This window comes from Lolium perenne, chromosome 2, assembly GCF_019359855.2.
Source record: "Lolium perenne isolate Kyuss_39 chromosome 2, Kyuss_2.0, whole genome shotgun sequence".
Classification (NCBI taxonomy): Eukaryota; Viridiplantae; Streptophyta; class Magnoliopsida; order Poales; family Poaceae; genus Lolium; species Lolium perenne.
In genome coordinates, this window is record NC_067245.2 from 127,371,560 (window position 1) to 127,391,244 (window position 19,685).

Below are 19,685 nucleotides of genomic sequence, written 5' to 3' on the forward strand. Positions count from 1 at the left end.
CACACTCCCCCTGCCTTCCGAGTGGATTTCTTCACGAAAAGCCATACTAGAGTACGACATAGCTTTTACCTCTTCAAAGGAGTATTGTTGATTTTTCCATGAGTATTTCCCTGTTATATAAGGGGTTTTCTGCATATTTACCATACCGGTATGTTTATATATGATGATCAACTCATGGAAGTACAAGTTGCACATTTCCTCACAAATTGTAACTACATTCATGTCCAACTTATTGTCTAGTAGTTTTTTTTTTGACCGGCTGATCGTTCATATTTACAGACCATAGAATGCTAAAATTAGCTGTATTTCGTTCTTGTCCATTTTGATCACATTATGTGTTGTGGTTGAACATTCATAGAGGTCTGGGCATCTCTAATTTACAGCGTACGTTTTATGATAGACATTGTGTCAATTATTGTTCAAAAAATAATTATATCATCCATACCTGAAAACCTATAAATTTGAAGAGATCTAGTCAGCGAATAATAGTATAGATTGGATATCCACATTTTGTTATCTACATGAGCTAGACTAGGTATCAATTGTCAGATATCCTTGAAAAGATGTAAACTTCAACTTTACTTATCCCAACTATTTTATACCCTTGCAGGAAAGATAGCCGTTATAGTGAAAAAGATGCTGCAGTCGTTGTGCGGCAGATGCTCAAGGTTGCTGCTGAGTGCCATTTGCACGGTTTGGTTCACCGTGATATGAAACCTGAGGTGATACTCAAAAAATGAGAGATGGAACTGGGCTGTCAAGATTGAGAGATCTTTTGAAGTAATGATTTATTTTGTGTTGCCAGAACTTCCTGTTCAAGTCATCAAAGGAGGGCTCCTCCCTCAAGGCTACAGATTTTGGCCTTTCAGACTTCAGAAGACCAGGTTCTTGTATATGTTGTAACGACCTTTTTCTTAGTATTTCCCGCTTGACTTACTTCCTGTGCATATGAATCATATTCCCAAGGTGGCATTTCAATTGACTTTTCTCGATCCACAGGGAAGCAATTTCATGACATTGTTGGAAGTGCTTACTATGTTGCGCCAGAAGTTCTCAAGCGTAAGTCAGGGCCAGAATCTGACGTTTGGAGTATTGGTGTTATAACATATATTTTGTTGTGCGGAAGGCGGCCTTTTTGGGACAAAACTGAAGATGGAATCTTTAAAGAGGTCACTTCACGTAAACTATCACTGTCCTATAACTATACCTTAATATGATTGAATTGATTTAACACATTTCATTTATTTGTCTTATGTATATTATATTTATTTCTTCCTCAACGTTGCTCTATAATTTTACTTTCTAATTTAACCTGTACCACATCAAAATATGTTTCACCATTTGAGAATTTTCCGTTCTGGACAACTACTAGCTTCCCTTATTTGTGCACAAGCTAATCACAACCTATGTTATGGCGTGACCAATCTGAACAAATATCTTAAGATATAATTAAAAAAGTTTGTTGTGCGGGTCACAGTTTACCAGTTTGACACCTGCAGCTTTACACACAAAGTATATGCACTTATGTTTTCTTGGGTTCAACAGTTATATACTTGATAAACTAGATTGCCACAGTCATTGTCAACTTGTCAAGTACTCCCTCCATTCGAAGCTAATCGAAGTTCTAGCTTTGTCCTATGTCAAACTTGTATAAAGTCGACAAGTCTATAGAAAAATGTGCTACTATGTACAACATCAAATATATATTAGTACGAAAATATATTTTATGATAAATCTTATGGAACCAATTTGGTCTTTTAGAGGTCGATATATCTTTCTCTAGACTTGGTCAAACGTAGAGAAGTTTAACTTAGGACAAAGCTGGAAGTTCAATTAGTTTGTAATTGGGGGGTATACATTTCGAAAGGTATTCTTAAAATAACTAAATGATACCCCGACATGTTGCTGCGGGACATTCGACTGAATCAGTTGCTGTGTAGAGAGCTATAACGGATAAGGAAAATAGAATTTTAAAAATGCTATTTTGGAACCAGAATTTGGCAAATACTTGTACTCAAGAAAATTTAGGACATACATTTAAATATAACCTTTGAAACACTGAGTACTTTTTTTAGGTCCACTTTATGTTGAACAAAAAAGCAAGAGCCCTGCCATATGAAAAGTCTTATACACTGGAATTAAAGCCCATGCTCGATCCAACTATGCATGAGTCTAAAATTTGAGATCACGGGTATCTTGTATCTCTGGCTCTCCAAGATCTGTAAATTACCTGAAACCTTTCAACTGTCAAAACACAAATGGAAGACAATGTAGTACACATTTTCTGAAACTGTTAACAACATGAGATGCTGAAAAGGCTTTAGAATTGCACCTACTGATGATGTATGCATCCCAATGCTAACTGAAGAAATGGAAGCTAGCATTAACAGACCGAGCAGCTAATTTCCATTTTCATGATAATTTATGTAACCTCTAATTGCAGACTTGAATTCCTGAGTGAATGTGTGTCCCTCTGAGCGCTCTAGATCCGGGAATTAAAATGGAAAAGTAAGAACAGTTGAGAACTTATAGGAACTGACATGTTCAATCATACACTTCACAGTCCACAGCTAACTGCGTAACTCGTACCAAACTTTAGGAAATCAACCAAGAACGATAGCGTTCTTGCGCGAGCTACGCAACGTGCGTGCGGAGTGCCCCGGACCTTGGTTGCTATGTGGTGATTTCAACCTTATATACCGCAACGAGGACAAGAGCAACGACAACCTAAACCGGCGGATGATGGCCAGATTCTGGCATCTTCTCAACGATCTTGCGCTCAAAGAGCTATACCTCAATGGGCGCAAGTACATGTGGTCGAACGGCCAAACACCACCTACGTGGGTGCTCCTGGACCGGTTTTTCTGCACCACCGATTGGGAGGATTCCCACGTCGACTGCCACCTCCGGTGCATGGCCTCTATGGTCTCCGATCAGCCCGCTGCTGCTCGACTGTGCCCCACTCCCGCTCGCACGTCGCCGGTTCCGATTCGAGGAATTCTGGTTGCGGTTGGATGGATTTCACGATCGCCCGGGAATTGATCCTCAAGTTCGACGCAGCGCAGGAGGATAGGATACTGTCGCCGCACGAGTCATGGCTGCACAAGCAGCTCAAGGTCGTATACCTGGGGTTTGCCTCGCTGGAGCGAACCATCGCCCGACAGCGCTCCAGGATTGCTTGGCTGAAAGATGGCGACGCAAACACAGCGTTCTTCCACCGCCAGTGCAGCTACAGACGGCAGAAGAACAGGATCATTGCACTGCAACATGGCAACTCTCTTCTCACGAAGCAAGCTGATATGCCGGAGGCGGCGTTCGCGCACTTCGATGACCTACTGGGCACGGCTGCTACGCGCGAGCACACGCTCAATCTCGAGCACCTCATCGTGCTGGACGCCAACCTGGCTGATGAGATCTGGGAGACGATGAAGCAGCCATGGTTTAAAAGGCGACGCCTTAACGCCTTGTGGTGGGGGTGCGCCTGGACGCATAGGCGCTCAAGGCGCAAGGCGAGGCGACGCCTTCATTCGAAGCGAAGGAAAGGGCTCCGGCCCAGTAATACTCCGGCCCAGTACCCCCGGCCCAACCAGCCCAACGAGATGGGGCTGGACGAGAGCTCAACCTCGACCTCTCTCCCCTACCGGAAACGGCCCCCGCAGCTGCTGCTGCCGTCGGAGGAGGCCATCCGAGATGGGGCAAGGAGGAGGAGGAGGCCAGGCGGAGAGGCAGCCACCGCGGCGCTCGGCGGTGCTGTAGACGCCTAGGACGCCCGGAAGGAGATGCCTGGAAGCTTGGCCGGAGGAGAAGGAGATCTGGCGGAGGAGGAGCTGGCCGCTGGAGAAGAGAGAGCTCCTCTCTCTCTCTCTCTCTCTCTCTCTCTCAATCCACTCGATTTTGATCACGGTGTGTTCCCTTCCTTCTCTCCTCTCTTTACCCTCTCAATCCCCCCCAATTTCCCTCCAATTTGGCCCCAATTTCACTTTTCCCGCCGCCAGCTCTCTTTCCCGCTCACCTGTTGATGGCGTCCCAACCCGAGCAGAGCGTCCAGAAGCGAGGAAGGCGACGACTTCGACGCCTAGGCGAGGGAATCTGGACGCCTTCGTCAGAAACCAAAGGCGAGCCCGACGTCCTGCCCTCCTCGACCGCTCGGACGCCTAAGCGTCGCTTAGGCGACGCCTTTAAAACCATGGAAGCAGCTGCCGGCGCACAAGGCCCCTGGCCCGGACGGATTTACCGCATAATTCCTCCGCGCGTGTTGGAGCACCGTCAAGCACGACATCGTCGATGTCTTCCAGCAACTCTTCGAGCTTCGTGGCCGCGGTTTCCACCGCGTCAACCAAGCTCTGTTGACCTTGCTCCTGAAGCGCGCCGACGTGAGCTCCCTCGGCGATTACCGGCCCATCAGCTTGATTCACCTGATCGCCAAGGTGTTCATGAAGATGCTCTTGCTACGGTTGGCACCTAAACTCGGTCGGCTGATCAGCGCTAATCAGAATGTGTTCATACCGGGGCGGAGCCTGCACGATAATTTTGTGATGATCAAGCAGTCCGCGCGCCTTCTGCATCAGCTACGCGCGCCGTGTATCTTGCTCAAGCTCGACCTTGCGTGTGCCTTTGACACGGTGTCCTGGGCGTTCATGTTTGAGGTGCTGCGCGGCTATGGCTTTAGCGACCTGTTCATCGACTGGCTAGCCATCTTGCTCTCCTTGCCCAGCACCAGTGCTGATAAATGGAGACCCTGGACCGCCCATTTGGCACCGGCGAGGGCTGCGGCAGGGCGATCCTCTACCGCCCCAGCTCTTCGTCCTCACCGTCGACGCTCTCGGTCGCGTGCGCCATCGACACGGGAATCCTGCAGCCGCCAGATCCCAGCGTTCTCGCTCTATGTGGACGACATGATTTTGTTCTGCCACCCAATGGTGAGCGACGTGCTCGCAATCAAGGGGATTCTGCAGCTCTTTGGCCACGCCTCGGGGCTACAAGTCAACTTTGGGAGTGTGATGCTAGCGATCGAGCTGTTGGGCTGCCCCGTCGTTGAGCTACCACTCATCTACCTGGGGATTCCGCTCACGATTCGTCGTCCCACTGCCACTCAGCTGCAGCCTCTCCTCGCTAAGATGGCGGCTGCGCTGCCCACCTGGAAGGCCAAGCTCAGGAACAAGGCTGGGAGGCTCCCGTTCATCAAGGCTGTTCTAAGCGCGATCCCTCTCCACCAACTGTTGGTGTTGAACCCGCCGAAGAAGATCGTCAAGCAATTGCAGCGGATCCAACATGCCTTCCTCTAGGAGGGGCGCAAGAAGGTAGCCTCCCAGCCTTGTTCCCGACCTGGAGAGAACAGGCCTCGCTCTTGCGCTGGTAGTGGTTCTCCCGCACGGATGACCAGCGCGCATGGGACGGCCTCGACTTGCACTTCCCGGCAACAGAGCGCGTGATCTTCTTCGCATCCACTTCGATGGCCATCGGGAACGGGCAGACGGCCTTGTTCTGGGAGGACCGTTGGATCGAGGGGCACGCCGTCCACGAGTTTGCGCCGCAGCTATATGAGTGCATCCCCAAGTGGCGACGCAAGACCAGGACTGTGGCGGCAGGGCTCGAGACGAACAGCTGGGCCAGGGACATCCACGGCGTGCTGGGCGTGCATGAGGTCGGCCAATACCTCTGCCTCTGGCAAGCTATCGCCCACACAGAGCTTCACCATCAAGAGTGACCGCCTTGTTTGGAAGTGGTCTCCGAACGGCGTCTACTCCGTGCAGTCGTGCTACGGGCTCGCTCCTCTGCCAGAGCTGCTAACTAATTTGGAAGACTTAGGCGCCGCCGCATGTGAAGTTTCACAATTGGCTTGCAGCATAGGACCGGTGCTGGACCGCTGACCACCTGGCACGCCGGGGATTGCAGCACCACACCAAGTGCGTGCTCTGCGACCAGCTGCCTGAGACGATGCACCACCTCACCATGTCTTGCCCTTCTCCCGGCAGGTTTGGCATGAGGTCCTGTCCTGGCTTAGACTGCAATACCAAGCGCCGAGCGGCAAGGCTAGCCTCACCAACTGGTGGATCGATGCGCACAGAGACCTGCCGAAGCCGATGCGCAAGGGACTTGCCACCATCATCCTATTGACCCCCTGGATGATCTGGAAGCACATGAATGATTGCGTCTTCGATAGGGCGAGACCCTCCGTGCAAAGCTTGCTCGCCAACATGAAGGAGGAGGCCAGGCTGTGGGTTACTGCGGGGGCCAAGGGCCTAAGGGATGTGTGGCCTGATGTGTGTTTTTTTTCGGTTCACTTGTGACCTCTTAGGAGGATTGTAATTCTGAACTCTATCTTTTCAATGCAATGAAACACAATAGTCTATTGCGTTTTCTCGAAAAAAAGTATGTTTAGATATTTCTTTACCTTATGAAAAACTCGCAAAGACAACCATAAGTATAGTAGTTAGTAGGATAGCTTGGATGATGATTACAGAAGATCCTTGGAAGAGGCTCTTAATGTCCACAAATGCTAGCACGGATGGTCTAGGTGGAAGCACAGTAGCTGTGCTTGTACATAACTTTAAATATTTTCATGTACTCTGGTAGATTGTTGGCCGCTGATAGTTATGGTTAATCTGAATTATCTTTTATCGATTGCCTTTTTTTTATGTTACAGGTCTTGAAGAACAAACCAGACTTTGTTCGAAAGCCTTGGACAAATATTACTTCAAGTGCTAAAGATTTTGTGCAGAAATTACTAGTTAAGGATCCCCGCGCAAGACTAACTGCTGCTCAGGCATTGTGTATGTAACCATTTACTAATGTCAAATATCTGAATATTAAGTTTTCTAATATGCAGAGCACCTAATCAAGCCTGTTAATTTGTATTCAATCATGTGAACTCTCTTTATCCCTGGATAACTCTTGGATGGATCATATTTAGGAGGACATAAAAATAACCCCCCTAATATTAGTAATGTAGGAGGGATCAGCAGTCATGGTTGGATGAAAAGATGGTTTTGGTAGATACTCACTCTGCTGTTAATTAATTCCTTCATTTCTTAGCTTGTGCTAGTGACCTAACTTTGTTATTTAAAGTTATGATATCATGCAATCAGCTACTCATGCGTTCCAGTGGTATGGGATTCATTACTATTGTGTTTGATTGTGATATATTTGTTGGTTTGTCAACTTTTTATTTGCTAAACTGATTTACAAGCATCATTTATTGTTTATCCTTATCAGACATGATTGGATATGATCGCTGCTGGGAACAACATCAGCTGGGCCTTGGTATGCCATAATATCATATTTATTTATTGTGTCAGTTTTCTTTTTCCAGCACATGAATGGGTGAGAGAAGGTGGAGAGGCATCTGCAGTACCTCTGGACATATCAGTATTGCATAATATGCGACAGTTTGTTAAATACAGTCGTTTCAAACAATTTGCGTTGAGGGTAAGTTGGTATGAAAGAGTAGTTTGGAATATTGGGCATGACTCTGGAAGGTGCGATACAAATGACTTTCTACAACATTATAGGCATTAGCATCCACATTAAATTCGGAAGAACTGTCTGATCTTCGTGACCAGTTCAATGCCATTGATATTGACAAGAGTGGAACGATTAGCCTGGAAGAACTGAAGCAGGTGCATATTGTTGAAATTTTTTGTTGCATTACTTTCTTTATTGTTTTACTAACATGAAACACCGGTGTCCTTGAAATGAGTTTTTTGAATTGTACCTTACGCTTGAAGAAGTAGGAAATAAAATTTACTGTGGTACATCTATAAGTGGTAATCACTAATTAATATGCTCAAGATAGCTATGGTTAAACTATTAAAGATGATTAGTGTTGTCTTTGTCATCACTAAGTGCAGTTGATGATTAACTGAAGCAGGTAATTACTGTTGGCTTTCATTCCTGTTCTTGCATAATTTTTTTTATTTTGGATTCTTGCCATTCGTAAATGGAAGATATCTGGTCATCTAGATATAGGCATATGAGTATGCTGTAGAAATAATTATGATATTGTTTAGGACAAATGGATGCTACTATTAGTTTCTACTCAAACAGCTTTTTAATACCAATCAAAGTTGGAAGTTTTGCTAAACGTTTTCTAAAGAATCATCTATTTCTCAATGGAGGTAGTAACATTAAACATCCAATCCAATTATGCTTGATGCTTGAATATCAAAGTAATTAATGATATGTAGTAGTAACTATGTGCTTGTGATAGTAATGGCCAATTAGTGTTATAAATCATATCGACGGTAACTTGTTAATGAAAAATCTGCAAAAAATATTATTTGCATCATTAAAAACTCTTGTGAATGAAAACCTGCGAGAAAACTCTTGTGTTGTTGAACAAAGGAATTACAATGGTAACATCGTAGCATCGATGCTCACAGTTAATGAACTGAATTCTTTTGATCGTAAATCAATCTAATTAACTCTATTGATTCTAGAATTAACTCTGAACTTTGTTAATTATACAGATTTTTTTTTTCATAGCAATTGCCAAGACCTTTGGTCTTCTGAAAACAGAAAAATAGATTCCTTGCTACCAATTTTTTCTGGACAGTTACTATTTTTCTGTTGGGACCTATTTTTTCTAGGTCATCTATTTATACTTAAAGACTGATGTTTGAGCAACATATGTGATGTGCAGGCTCTTGCGAAGGATGTTCCATGGAGATTAAAGGGTCCTCGTGTTCTGGAGATTGTTGAGGCGGTATGTTGCCAATCACTATTTGACCTGTCTTGTTTTCACATGTTTTTATGAGCATAAATCTTTCATAGAAGGCTTTTAATGGGTGATTTATATTGTTTGAAAAATCATTATCTATTGATTCACAAACAATTTAATGTCTATTCCTTTCCAGTACGTTAAAAGGACAACTACAGAAGAAAATGGAATAGCATAATAATATGGTTTTATCTGCTGGAGTTTGTTTAACTGTGTGTATTGCTATGATGTGATAACAGCATGAAAAACTCTTCTATTTTTAATATCCCCGATCTGGATGGGGGACTATGTGTCTACAGTTCAGATGGGCTTTCCTCTGTTTGCCTGAATACTCTAAGTGATATATTGTTCTTGTGGTTTCAAGCTTCTATTGTCAGACCCTGTGATCAGAGTTATTAGACATGGCGATATGAGGGTTACAGGTACCCATCCTAGGCCGAAACACATCGGCGGGTAGGCCGGAACACCATCGGCACTACAACACCTCACACCGCCAGGCTGGTTCGAGGGCTACTGGGGTACTATCCTAGGCCGAAACTCATTGTCACGCCAAAATACAATTGGCACAACAATACTTCATCTGCCTTGCTAATCATAACCAAGTCTGCATAACAATGAAACTCGAGTGCCTTAAACCCCTCTCGTGCACTTTATATTCATACACACATCATGCACGAGATGGGAACTACAACTGGTAACAGATCAATGACTCTATGACTCAATAAAGTTATATTGCAAGCTCTTACCAGAGCGGAGAAGCAAAATATTACAAGCAGAGATCACTAACCCATTATTACATCAATCTACAAGCAGAGGTACAACCAGAGAACACTGACCCAACATTACATCAATCAACGGAAGAAAGTTATGCTATTAGACAAAGCAAAGTTAACAAAAGGCCTAAAAGGCCAGTAGCATAACAGCGACACCCCATTCTGTAGCTCGAGGCTGCTGTGTGGGAACACGAAGCTAATTCTACCCACACGTGATGACTATCTCCATTGATGCCCTTGCAGGGGACACCGATCAAGTGCGATCACCAACAAACTTTACCTTACGTTGTCCTAGTCCATGATCCACGACAAAAGTTCTTAGTTTGCCATCGCAAGATGGTCGTTCTCCGACACGGAACTGTTGTGAGTAAAGGTTGGTTTACCAGAGGATCCGCCATCTCCCTATATGTATGCATCTAGTCGCAAACGTTTTTCACACACTCATGCGTATGTCAAATGGAACACCCAACCTATGTGGCCCATGAATAGATCTAAGCAAGTTAGTTAGTGGGCAGGAGTCCCACACCTCCACGTGTGGATGTACGCTCAATCGTATCAAGTGACTGGAACTCGATTCCTAGGGTTGCAGAACTGAGAAAACCCACCACATCCCACCGTGGGCTCCTGTCTAAGCTTCTAAGCATGTTTAAACATACACTGATCACACCACGTCATCCTATCATACTAGGTTCAATCGTAGTTTTGATTCATCGACCGGATGGACCAGAACGTAACAACTAAGCATGACTAAACATGGCTAAGCACACAAGTCAAACCTGGTTATGCCGTGAGCAGTGGATCTGGGAAACTAGGCTACAAGGATGAAACATGCAACACATAGGATAAATCTACCTATTGATAAAAGACATGTGAATTGTATGAAATATGTAACCAGAAGTTGAAAGACTTCAAAACCATATGAACAAGGTTATGCTTGCCTTGTCATGGATAACCAGTTATTGATCTCTAGGAGTCGTCAACCTTGATTTCGATCTCCTTGCGCACATCAACGTTGGATCCTACTGGAAGAAGCAAACACCGGGAAGGAAAATAACACTCAATACCTAGCATCGATACGCAAACAAGAATGATGACATGATATGTTTATATTACTGAAATTAGCCCTATGACATGATCATCAATTTAAATGGAGTTTGAATGCATAATCGTTGCCTTTCCATAAACCCCACATATTAAGGAAAACTTCATTTTGTTCTTCCAATATAGACATGGTTGAAAGTTGGTTAAAGATGCCTGATGATAACATTAAAACAAAAGGTTTCCTTTTTTTCAACACTTTCATATATTATTTGTATTGTCATGTGTTGAAATTAATTAGTTATGGATTTTACAAGTTTCATTCAATTTCCGCAATTTGTACAAAATATTAAGTTTTTGAAAAATGGACCCTGTCAGACTTTTATTAATCAATATGGAAACATTTGCGGAAATGACTAAAATTCTAACGATGGGGTCCACATATCACTATTTTAATAATTGCGGAAAATGATTTTTCGAAAAAGAAAAGAGGCTAACACATATTCTCCGCTGCCGAGCATGACCATAACAAAGGAGGGCCCGTGGGACTCTGTGAGTTGGGGCGTTTGGCGCACGGGCTCGCGCGGAGCCGTTTGGGCGGGGGTGGGGGGGGGGGGGTGCCACGACGTATTTTTCCTCGAAATAGGCTTTCGCCCCGCTATATTAATATAGCAACCACACGATACAACGAGCACGCTGGGGCCGCAGCACAATCAAGCCCAAAAGAAAAGAAACAAAAAGAAAGAAAAGAGAAACAAAATGCTATCATCGGCAGCTCGACGGAAAAACGAAGACGAGTCGCCACCGCTGCGCCCTCCGGACATGTCCCACCACGCTCCTAGCACTCTGGATCGCCCCCATACCAAGCAACACCTCCAATAAGGAAAGCGACGACGACGACGCCGCTGCTGCCCGGACAAGTCCTAGGGTTTCCCCCGGTACGCGGCGGGGGTGAGGAGGGAGGTACACCCGATGCCCTTCAGGAAGGAAGGATGGCACCCACAGGCGTCACCGCATCGGTGCCGAACGAGCCGGCAAGGATTTCTCCTAACCCCAACCAACACCACCCTGGACGATCCAAAGAGCCCACCCAACATGTCGCCCACCAGCATGCGCCACCACGGTCTTGACTACAGCTTCGCCGTCTCACTGCGGACACCATCGCGAGGCCTAGAGGAGGGGAAGGGACATCGGGTAAGGGACAGCAGTACCGCAGCCGCGCGGGAGGGCACTACCTCCACCGCTTTCGCGGTAGCCGACCGGACGTAGTAGCAGAGACACACCAGGCCCGAGCTGGCCCGGCCGGGCCCAAACTGGCCCGTGAAGTCTCCGCCGCCGCGCTGCAGCAGGCCGGCGGCAGTGCCGCCACCACCTCACCCCACCGACACACCTCCGCCACCTCCAGGGAGCGACCACAGCGCGCATAGGGCAGCCCGTCCAAGCCCAGATTGGGCCCAAACTGGTCCAGATCTGGGCCGAGACGACCCTGCCGGCCGCACGCCGGCGACCAGCCTGCCGCCTACTCGCGCCACGCCGCCCCGCCGCCAAGGAGCAGCGCCGTCGCCACCGTATCCACCCAGCCACGACGTATTGGCCGCCCGAATGTGGCCAGCGACGCAACACCGGTGACAACGTCGGAGGTGCACGACACGGGCACGCTCCGAAGCAAGGCGAAGACGAGGGAAAGGTCCAACGGCGGCGGGGCCCGCCAGGGACCACGCCCCGCTCCCCGAGTCCTCCCAGAAGGCATGCCTGGTCGGCCATAGGTGTGGAATTGAAGATGGAGGTGGTATAGAAGCGGATCTGACAAGCAAGGTGCGGCGTGGATAGATACTAAGACGTGTCTAGTGGCAGCGGAAGCTTAGAGAAGAAGGGAGTGGGGAATTGCTCGGCCAGGCTCCCCTCTATATGCGCGAGCGGTGATTCCCACTCACTAAGGCGGTTTCGAGGATCCTACGGACCAGAGGAGCCTGCCTTTTGGACTCAACGCTCAGGAAGAGGCGCTAGCGCATCTTGCCGCATGCCACCACGTGGACCTGCAGCTTGTTGGGTCCCTGACCCTTCTCTGCTGGGCTCGTGCGGGCTGGGCCCTGAGGGCTACTGTCTGTGTTATGGAACCCAGGGTACCATGTACACTTGCTGCTAGGCCCTCGCGGCGGCCCACTAACAGAAGACAAAGAGCACCTCTTCGAGCGAAAGGATGTCCGCGATGGGTAGGACACCTTGCCAAGGGGTACCTCGCGAAGCATCCAAGACTTAGCCATTTCAAGGCTACCACAAGGCCTCATGGAGCTTCCCTCCACGAGAGGTATCTCAAGAGATGCCATCCGAATGCCATCACGAGCCAGTGGCGTAGGAGTAACGCTACCTGAGGATGACGCCAGCCATGACGCATACAGAAGAGGAGTGAAGGTCCAAGTTTGCCTGCATAAAGTGAGCTGGCTGCTGCCCCCTTTCCTAAAGGTGTGCGATGGACGGTGCAAGTACAGCAGGGGGTGTCGACACCGACCACAACCACCCCTATGAGCCAGGATGGTCAGTGTAACCATGGACTGTCCTCTTCCTTGGGTCGTTCTATGGTTACCCCTCGACGAACCTTTCTTGGGGAGGAGGGCCAAGGCCTCTATAAAAGGAAGGGCAGGTGCCCAATAGTGTAGGCCGCTCTTTTGCTCTCCCTCTAGATCCCCAGCAAATGCTCTTTAGATGCCATCGTCTTCTACCTAGAGTAGATCCCATCTAGATGTGGGAGAAGAGGAGCTCCACCACCTTGTACACCATACTCCTCTCGAAGCAAGATCAATACCACTCCAAGGCAGGACATAGGGGTTTTACCTCACCACCAGGGCCCTGAACCTGGGTAAACACTGTCTCTCTCTATCGTGCCGTCTTCGCGCTACTCCTGCTTCCCCGTGTCGACGTTGAGCTTGGAGCGTTGCTTCTACCCCCCCTGTGATAACCTCAAGGTTCTTGACGAGGTACCCGTGTCCTGTTGGATATCACTAGAAGCAATTGAGCAAGATGCAAAACTTTTGAACTTTGAGCATAGTTTGACGATACCCCTCCACCTAAAGGAGCTAGAGATATTAGTAGCTTGTGGTGAAGGATTGTTGTAACTCCTCCAAATTAGATGGACCCAAGGCATGTTTTCCATATTGAAAATTTTATGCAAGAATTTAATAAGGAGTGCTGGGGATGTTTTCCTTAAAAAATCTATTTTGAAACGAGAGAAAACAGATTTCGGAACACATACTCACACTCTACTGGCGAACTCAACATTAGGTCAACTGGTTAAGAAACGACTTTCCCACGAGGGATCTAAGATTTGAAAGACTAGAAGAGATAGCAAAACCTTTTAAAACAAAACCAAGTAAGGTGACTTAGAATTAGAGTGATCCTAGATAAGGAGTAAAAAAGAAGCCTAGTCATAGTTTTGCAAATACCTTTTATCCTTGAAATAATTTTCACAAGCACTAGACTCAACATCGACTAATAGGAAGGGTTTCCTACAGCCAGTCCTGCTCTAATACCAAAAGTTGTCGGACCTCGGGATCAGGTTATACATATACGTTATGTCCATTAGACATCACAGACTTGAGGGTTACTGACCAATCCCAGCCCGAAACACATCGGCAAGCAGGCCGGAATACTATCAGCATTACAACACCTCACACCGCCATGTTAGGTTCGAAGGCTACTGGGTCACCATTCCCAGGCCGAAACTCATTCGTACGCGCCAAAATACCATTGATACAACAACACCTTAACTGCCCTGCTAATCATAATCAAATCCGCATAACAATGAGCTCGAGTGCCTTAAACCCCTCCCGTGCACTTTATATTCGTACACGCATCATGCACGAGATGGGTAGCCACAACCGGTAACAAATCACTAACTCCACGACTCAAAAAAGGTTATATTGCCAGCTCTTGCCAGAGCATAGAAGCAAAATATTGCAAGCAGAGATCATTGGCCCAACATTACATCAATCAATGGAAGCAAGTTATGCTTCTGGACATAACAAGGTTAACGAAGGACTAAGAGACTAGAAGCATAATGATGACATCCCATTTCGTTGACCCAGGCTGTTCTCTGTGAACCCCAAGCTAATCGTCGATGTCAACATAGAAATCACCATCTGTTAGATACGTAATGCAGTATGAAAATTGCATCGGGATCATACTGGCGTTTTATCGAACATGTGCTAGGCGTCGAGGCCAGCAGGCGCTTCCTACAGATGCGCGGCCTACAAGGACGAGAGCAGCGCGGGCAGGACCTCTTCACTACCCTAGCTTGAAGTCTGGAACGAGGAGGAGGCATGGAACGGAGAGTCCTGCCGACAACGGCGGTCTGGCGCGGCGACAGTGTGGTGGCGTCATCGCGCTAGGGCTGCATGGAAGGGACGGGGGCGCTAGTGAACGCCTAGTCGATTTCGCTGTCGTGGCGTGTGTGGCCGGCTGGGAATACAAGGTCATGAAACGTGTCCACGCAGACGCATTCGCGCCGCAAATTTGGGCCGCGTTTGCGTCCCCGCGGATAGGCAGGTCATTTTGCGTCGGGCCTCTAGGCTGGGTGCAAACCAATTTTTCGACCACGGACACAAACGGATGCATCGGGTAGCTGGAGACGCCCTAAAACAACGCCATTTTTGCAAGATTTGGTGATTCGTACATGTTTAGAAAATTATGAAAATACCTAATGACCTTCCTAAGATATAGGTTCACATAGTCTTGTTTTCGGGTTTTTGATGTACTAGCTGAATACCCATGCGTCCCTAGGGTCTTTTAAGATTTTATAGAATGGTTAAATTTTCAGTTTGCAACGGGAGATAGAATTGTGCTAGAGCATGACGGCTTGCAGCGCTACTTGATGGGTTCCACCGTAGCCGCACACTCTGCTAATCCCACATTGTTCTGTAGCAAAGACAGTCTCATCTATCAGCACGCCCATTGTTAAAACGTCGTCGATTCGGCAACAATGAAATTCATGAGTCCTTTAAATGCACAACTCAGAATTGTGTATTATTTAACTTGTAATTTGACTTTGGATCTTTTCGGGGATCATATCAGTTTTTTTGCTAGCCGCGATGTATTGACATTATTCAGTTTTTCAAAAAAACACCTTTGTACCCAAATCTTGGAAGCTAATATTTTCCAAAGATTTACTTATATTAGCCAACCATTTTTTCCTCGCTTTCTTTTTTGTTCTGTACACGCTCACTGTCCAACCGGTTCTTCCCGAGCACGGAACCTGCTGCACGCAAGCCTGCAGGTAGGTGCGTCCAGCTAGGGTGCAGTGGCTAGGCTTGCCGCCGGCTGCTAGCACATTTCGCACAAGCGCGTGTATAATATCTGGAGGGGATTCCGACCCTGCTCAGGTTCAGCCTCGTGGTCGCCAGATGACCTTGAGTGCGGCTGCAATGTTGACGCAGCAGCGAAAGATGGCCGTACCGGCACGGAGCACGCCGCTTCCCTCACCTCTGCCCGCCTCTAGCCGCCAAGATGGGAGAGACGAGCGGAACAGGGCAGGGAATAGTTTTTTTTCTGGTTTCCGGCGAGACAGAGGTCTGCGCGTGCGTCCTGGGAGCGCGGGTTAATTAACGGAACAGGAGAAGAGGCAGAACGTTCCGTGCCTCACCGGAGGAGTATGATGGCGTGAGGGCGAAGTAACAAGGAAGGGGAGAGACTTCCTCTCGGCGGAGTTGGCAGACCAAGGATGGGGAGACACACAACTTCTCCTCAGAAGCGGTGCAGCCTAGTCCTCCGAATCATGTCTCTGTTGCGTTGGTCGATGTTTGCAGCTATAGCGACGGTGTTTGCAGCTGCATCTGGAAGGATGAAGGGGATAAGGGGAAACCGAATGCATGAGGCATAGAGTAGGGGAAAGAAAAAGGCAAACCGGTAAGTTCACTTCGGGGTGGCATATCTCATAAATTGTTTCAACTTCAGGGGCAATTCTAGAACGACGTACCAACCATCAAGTCCTATTTTAATTTATTAGTAAAGATTTGAGAAACATTTAAAACAAAGGATGATTTGCACATATTAAGGTTTCCACTTTATTTTAAAATGCGAATTTTCTTAGTAACATGTCCATGATGCTAATAATGCAAATGCATTTAATTACAAATTTGGGGTCTCAGCATAGAACAAATGCCAACGAGGGTGAAAAGTTTAAGCTGGCTAAGTCACTTGATTTATTGCTGATGAGAGTAAAAACTCGTCTAAGTGAACTAAGCTTCTTGTGTGTTCGGTTGCCCTAATTGCTTTGGATGAGGCCATGAAACTTGTCTTGCTTGCTTGGGTTGGGTATTTTCCGTAGCCACTCCGCTGGTTTAGTTATCTACATTTCCTGCATAGAAGTCCTAAAAGGATAAGGCTCACACTCTCCACATCCTAATAGGATTGGAGACACGTTTGACAACATTGCCTATTCGTAGGAATGATCTCACATATATGTAAGGAAACAAAAGCCAACAACAATAAAATTAAACAACTAAAGAGAATCTGTTAAGGAGTATTTGATACAAGTTAGTGGCATGATTTTCACGAATTGACCACAAGAACAATGAACACAACAGGGGAAACAACAGCACGATGGAAACGAGATTACAAAGACACAAATGTAGAGATAAATAGCAAATAGGAATGAGTCCCAAACATCCAATTACAAGTGTCAATGCTGAAGCTCGTCTGGATTGCTTCAATTCAAACGACTTACTCTAATTGGAACATTCTTCTCGCACTGGTAGGTCCACCCTCAAAACCACCATAAGAAGCTCTAGGGGTGATTTGACCGTTTTTGCAAACCTCAGGGAATGCACTACCTGGTTTTAGACTTTAGGTGGTGTAGTGGTCAAGACGTAAAACTTATGTGGGGTATGTGGACTTCTTGTTTCTCCCTCCCCTCACGGCTCATTTTCTCATTCATTTGTTAAATAGGCAGTACAAGATAAGGACTCGCACCTCATAAACTTACTCCACTAACACACTAATCCACCTCCTGGAATCTCTCTAGATGCATGTGACTTGGCCAACATGCAAAGCACACCAGTAGAGCCATGACTCCACTCACACATGCACCAAGACCCATTCTCATACCACTAACTAGCTGACCAATTTCCAGTGCTAGCCCTGCTAACACCTAATGCATTCAGTAATTATTCAGACCGCATGTGTACACAATGTCAAGATTAATAGTAACAATTTCCCTCCTAGTCCTTCCTGAAACGCTATGCTCAGACAGTAGCCTGGAGGCTCCAGGCCAATGAAGTCGGAGTCTCCGGGCTCCTGAAGTAGCTGGAGGTGTGGGCTAGAGTCTCTGGGTCCAGTCTGGCTCCTCTTGTGTCGTTTCCGGAGTGTTCGAGCAGTCTGGACCGGAGTTTCTGGGTCCTGGAATCTTCTCGTTCCTGGGGCCCAAAGAATCCAGGCTTGTTTCTGGCTCCTCTTGGGTTGGTTCCGGAGTCTCAGCGCAGCTGGGAGCCTGGGACTGGAGGCTCCGGGTGCTCCTGAGCAGCTTCTCTTCCTTCTTCCCTAGGTGTATCTTCCCCCATCTTCAGCTTGAGTTCTCCATTAGGTCATCAAGGTAAAGTACACACAAGGTTCTTGCATTAGGTAGCAAGCCATTCATGGAGGTATAGAAAAATCACACGTGTTTAGGAATAGATTCACCTCGTCTCATCTCATAATGCCTTCATTAGGGTTCTTGTCGTCGGACCAATTGTATGAGTTGGGATTGTTGATGGAGTTGAGTTTGGCATGGTGATGTCTGGGGTACCCACCATATCTGGATTGGAAGCAGCATTCGTGGTACATGGTGAATGGTCGAGCCTGTGGCCAATACCCACATATATCACCATGTTTGCCTTCAACCTGAAGGTAGCCAATCGCGGGATTGCATTTTATTGTACCCATGCAACAATGACCTCCTAGATATAGCCAAACACTAACGGAAGCAAAATCATGCAGTTAACCAATTCAATTTCTCCCTGCAGGAATTGAGATATTATATAAAAAAATAACACCACATCAACATTTTACATTTACTCCTTTTAGATAATTTTACATGTACTCTGGAGCAGGTTGACAGTAACACAGATGGATTAGTTGATTTTGAAGAGTTTGTTGCTGCCACACTACATGTGCATCAGCTAGTGGAACATGATACTGAGAAGTGGAAGTCATTGTCTCAGGCTGCATTTGATAAATTCGATGTCGACGGTGATGGCTATATCACATCTGATGAACTAAGAATGGTACACTCCAAATTGCCCAGCTTCATTGCCCGTTTTACTTTTTTTGATGCTGCAAAATACAAGTTCACAATTAAATAAGGAGCTCACCTTCTTATTGACGTATTGCTTCTTTTCTGTAGAATACAGGACTGAAGGGTTCAATTGACCCCCTTCTGGAGGAAGCAGACATTGACAAAGATGGCAAAATAAGCCTTGATGAATTTCGTAGGCTATTGAAAACTGCAAGCATGAGTTCACGCAACACGACTCCACGGCGCGTATTGAAGTCATAGTTTTTCGTAGCCCCCATATGCCCCACATGTAATTCGTAAGTGTTGCCAGAAAGGCGTCGTGATGTAAATTGGTAAACATTGTGTCTGGATTGGAATACCATGGGCAACTTTTTTTTCGAATTTATAAGATTTGACAGAGATTTGAACAAGTACTAGGAACTAAAGTTACTCCCTCCCTCCCATAACATAAGACATTGTGCCAAGCTGTTTTAGCTTGTCAAAACGTTTTTAGTGCATCTACAGTTGTGTTTCTTTCATTTAGAAAGGGCTTGGGCGGCGTCCTCTAAGAGCGCTGGATCGGTCATATAAATTGCACTAGAGTATGGAAAGCCAAATACATCCGAATATAGACTAGAGTACAAATTGGATTAAGAGACCAGTGGGTTCATAACCTTGCCCAAGCCAAGCCGGAATGATAACTTTGTTAATATCGTTGATCTCATACCTGTTAAAAAAACTAGCTGGGTAGCCCGTGCAATTGTGCACCTAGGATGGTATAACAAAAAACTTGATATCTAATCTGTCCTATTTCTTCTTGGTACTATATTTTAAAATTTTAAATAAGAACTAAAAGGTAGAGGGCGGAGTTTTGGCTCCCGAGTCCACCTGAGCCTGATATCTAGACCGTGTC

At 46.5% G+C, this 19,685-nt stretch overlaps 1 protein-coding gene across 3 annotated transcripts in view; it reads left to right on the plus strand.

Moving 5' to 3' along the window:
• The window catches only part of LOC127333480 (calcium-dependent protein kinase 18), a 44,986-nt gene extending 25,675 nt beyond the window's left edge, over positions 1-19,311 (plus strand). The window contains exons 4-12 of one of the 3 annotated variants that reach the window (XM_051359864.2): positions 611-722; positions 806-884; positions 1,000-1,169; positions 6,647-6,773; positions 7,313-7,428; positions 7,512-7,619; positions 8,642-8,704; positions 18,720-18,782; positions 18,902-19,311. In XM_051359864.2, coding sequence (XP_051215824.1) covers positions 611-722; positions 806-884; positions 1,000-1,169; positions 6,647-6,773; positions 7,313-7,428; positions 7,512-7,619; positions 8,642-8,704; positions 18,720-18,782; positions 18,902-19,054 — 991 coding nt within the window. In that variant the 3' untranslated portion in view covers positions 19,055-19,311. Of the gene's footprint in view, positions 1-610; positions 723-805; positions 885-999; positions 1,170-6,646; positions 6,774-7,312; positions 7,429-7,511; positions 7,620-8,641; positions 8,705-8,855; positions 8,913-18,608; positions 18,783-18,901 lie in introns of those variants that run through there. The other 2 variants (XM_051359863.2, XM_051359865.2) reach the window with 2 other exon arrangements.
• Positions 19,312-19,685: the final 374 nt, after the last annotated feature.